At 40.8% G+C, this 2,674-nt stretch overlaps 1 protein-coding gene across 1 annotated transcript; it reads right to left on the reverse strand.

Annotated features, from left to right (window-relative positions):
- Positions 1-566: 566 nt before the first annotated feature.
- On the reverse strand, positions 567-1,190 carry LOC142165394 (uncharacterized). The gene has a single exon (XM_075223959.1). It carries the CDS (start codon positions 1,188-1,190, stop codon positions 567-569), a length of 624 nt encoding a protein of 207 aa, XP_075080060.1.
- Between the last annotated feature and the right edge of the window lie 1,484 nt (positions 1,191-2,674).

Below are 2,674 nucleotides of genomic sequence, written 5' to 3' on the forward strand. Positions count from 1 at the left end.
TCTATTCTTTCTGGATCCTCGATTACTTCATGTCGAATCATTATTTGGTCAATGTTGTTGTTTCTCTTGCGTGCATTTGCAGTCCGATGGAAAAATTTTGTATTCATATCCCCTTCTTTGAGCCACAAAGCTCTTGATTTTTGTCTCCATGCAAATTCTTCATTCTTGAGTTGCACCTCAATCTCCATTAGAGTGGCTGCTTTCCTGACTGATTCCTCCTCTGTCAACGCTCTTAGTTGTTACGTTGTCTCAAAATCTGCTAGTTGACTTAGCAATTTTGATTTCTGCAGTCCCAAATTGCCTTCGTAACTTCTGCTCCATCCTTTTAGCTTGCCCTTGAGAGCTTTTAACTTGCAAGCTAAAATGTAATCAGGTCTTCCTGAGAATTCAAAAGATCCCCACCACTCTCTAATTCTGTCCTCAAAACCTTCCACATTCAGCCACCAATTTTCAAACTTAAAGTATGATTTAGCTTGTTCCCACGCACCGCCTTCTAGAGCCACAGGTGAATGGTCCGAAATCAGCATTTGTTGGATAGTTTGCTTGATATTTCTGAGCCTTACATCTCATTCTTCTGAAATGAGAAATCTATCAATTCTTGAAGCCGCTGTATAATTGTCCCCTTTGAACCAAGTATAGTTTCCTCCTTCAAGTCGAAGATCTATCATCTCCATATCTTCTATAAAATCCGAAAACTCCACCATCGCTCTGGACCTCCTTGAGCATTCCCGTTTTTCAGAAGGGTACCTTGTAACGTTAAAATCGCCACAAACCGCCCAAGGACCTTCCATCAATCCCCTCACTACACCAATTTCACTCCATACTTTTTTCCTTTCTATTCTACAATTTGGAGCATACACTCTTGTTATGTGACATTGAAAATTCTGTAGAAGAGCGTCAAACTTGCACGTCAAAGTGTATGCACCAGTCTGTAACACCTCCCCTTTCCATACTCTGCAATCCCATAACATCAAAATCCCCCCTCTCGTGCCGCTAGCTTCTAAACTTGCATACCTAACCCATCTACCACCGCATATTTGCCTGATTATTTCCTCGATATCCCCCTCGACTTTTGTTTCTTGCATGCAAATAATGTCTGCCCTCCAATTCTGCACTTGACTTTTTATTATCTCTCTTTTCTTCTTATCATTTAGACCCCTTACATTCCAGGAAATTACTTTGATCCTCATATAGAAATAATTGATAGATCTCTTCCCCTACTTCTTTTCCCGTCACTCTTGAATTTGACATCGAAAGAAGTCAAACCTTTTAATTCCAGTGATCCTTTGAATCTTTGTTTCTTCACATCCAACTCTGTCTCCACCCTTCTAACCTGTCTGCAGCTGTCAATTTGCATTAGCAATTCCAGTGCTTCTTCTTCATGTCCTTGGAAATCTACTCCAAACATTTTCCCCAATTTGATCATATTTTGATGGACCCATATTGTTGCATCCATGTCTTTATCCAATAATGGATTGTGTTGCTGAACTGCTAAAGGATTCACCTCCTCAATTTCCCACTCTTGAATAGGGCTAAATTGCTTTAGATGTTCCAAAGTACTTCCCACGTGATCATTCCCCATCTTTGAGTTTATGTTTTGCTCCCCTTCCTTCTGTTCCAATCTTGCTAAATCTACTCCACCTTCTGGCTGACTGCAACTGGTAATTGTTTCCTTTTGCATACTTTCACGATTCACATTAAAGGTTTGATCCCCTAGAGGTGACTCTTTTGCCCCCGATTGAGAAGGTCCTCCCATTTCCTCTATATAAGGCTTCAGCCCAGTATCATCAGAGATCTCACACGAGAGGTCATTAAAAATGACTTGTGCAGCCATATCGGGGCCATAGGATTTCAGCTTGACTTTTGACACTTTACTGCTTTGATTCATCGAAGTTGAACCTTGTGTAAATTGTCCACTTGCTTTTCCTTTACCAGTGTTTAGCTCATACCGTGTCTTTCTTTCAGCCCAGATTGGGATGAAGAATTTGGTACCGTCTTTTTCAATCCCCACCTCATTGGGAGTCTTTCTGCCATCACCAACAATTTTGATTTTCGCCCACTTAAGATGTTTTTTGAGATCAGTTTCTTCTTCTGCAGCTAACCAACCCCCACAGAGATCTCCTATTTCTTTGAAGATCTTTTGTGACCATAGATGTAAAGGAATCCTCATGGCTCTAATCCAGCATGTTTCCTCAATTTGTGAGTTTGGAATGCAACCGGCTGTATGATTCCACCAATCCAGATGAAGCTTGTATTTTTTCCATCTCCATTCTCCTTGCACAATCTGCTCTGCCATGAATCTGTTTGGAAATTCAAAAAGAAACATGTTTCCTGTCATTTCATATATGTTTACTCTGTATGCTTTGTTCCATGAAGCACTAGCCCATCGCCTTATATCTGCTAAAGTAGGTCTCTCATTGATTTCTTTCCCTAAAGACCCGATAATGCATCTTTTTAGTAGGCTTGTGTCCTCTCCTCCAGTAGGTTCCAAAACAGTGATATCGCCATTGTTCGTGCTGACCCTTGCCTCTCGAAGAGTATTGGATTGTCATTTACTCTCCTTAACTGCTTGGGCATAAGGGAAATTTTCCACAGTATTTCTGGGTGGTACTATGGGATTCAACTTGGTGGGTATGAATCTCTCTATCTTAGCTGCTATGTCTTTCCATCTAGA

Source organism: Nicotiana tabacum, chromosome 10, assembly GCF_000715075.1.
Source record: "Nicotiana tabacum cultivar K326 chromosome 10, ASM71507v2, whole genome shotgun sequence".
Classification (NCBI taxonomy): domain Eukaryota; kingdom Viridiplantae; phylum Streptophyta; class Magnoliopsida; order Solanales; family Solanaceae; genus Nicotiana; species Nicotiana tabacum.

Excerpts from the sequence above, each read along its gene's own strand:
- LOC142165394 (XM_075223959.1), bottom strand. The coding sequence starts at position 1,190 with ATGAGGATCAAAGTAATTTCCTGGAATGTAAGGGGTCTAAATGATAAG.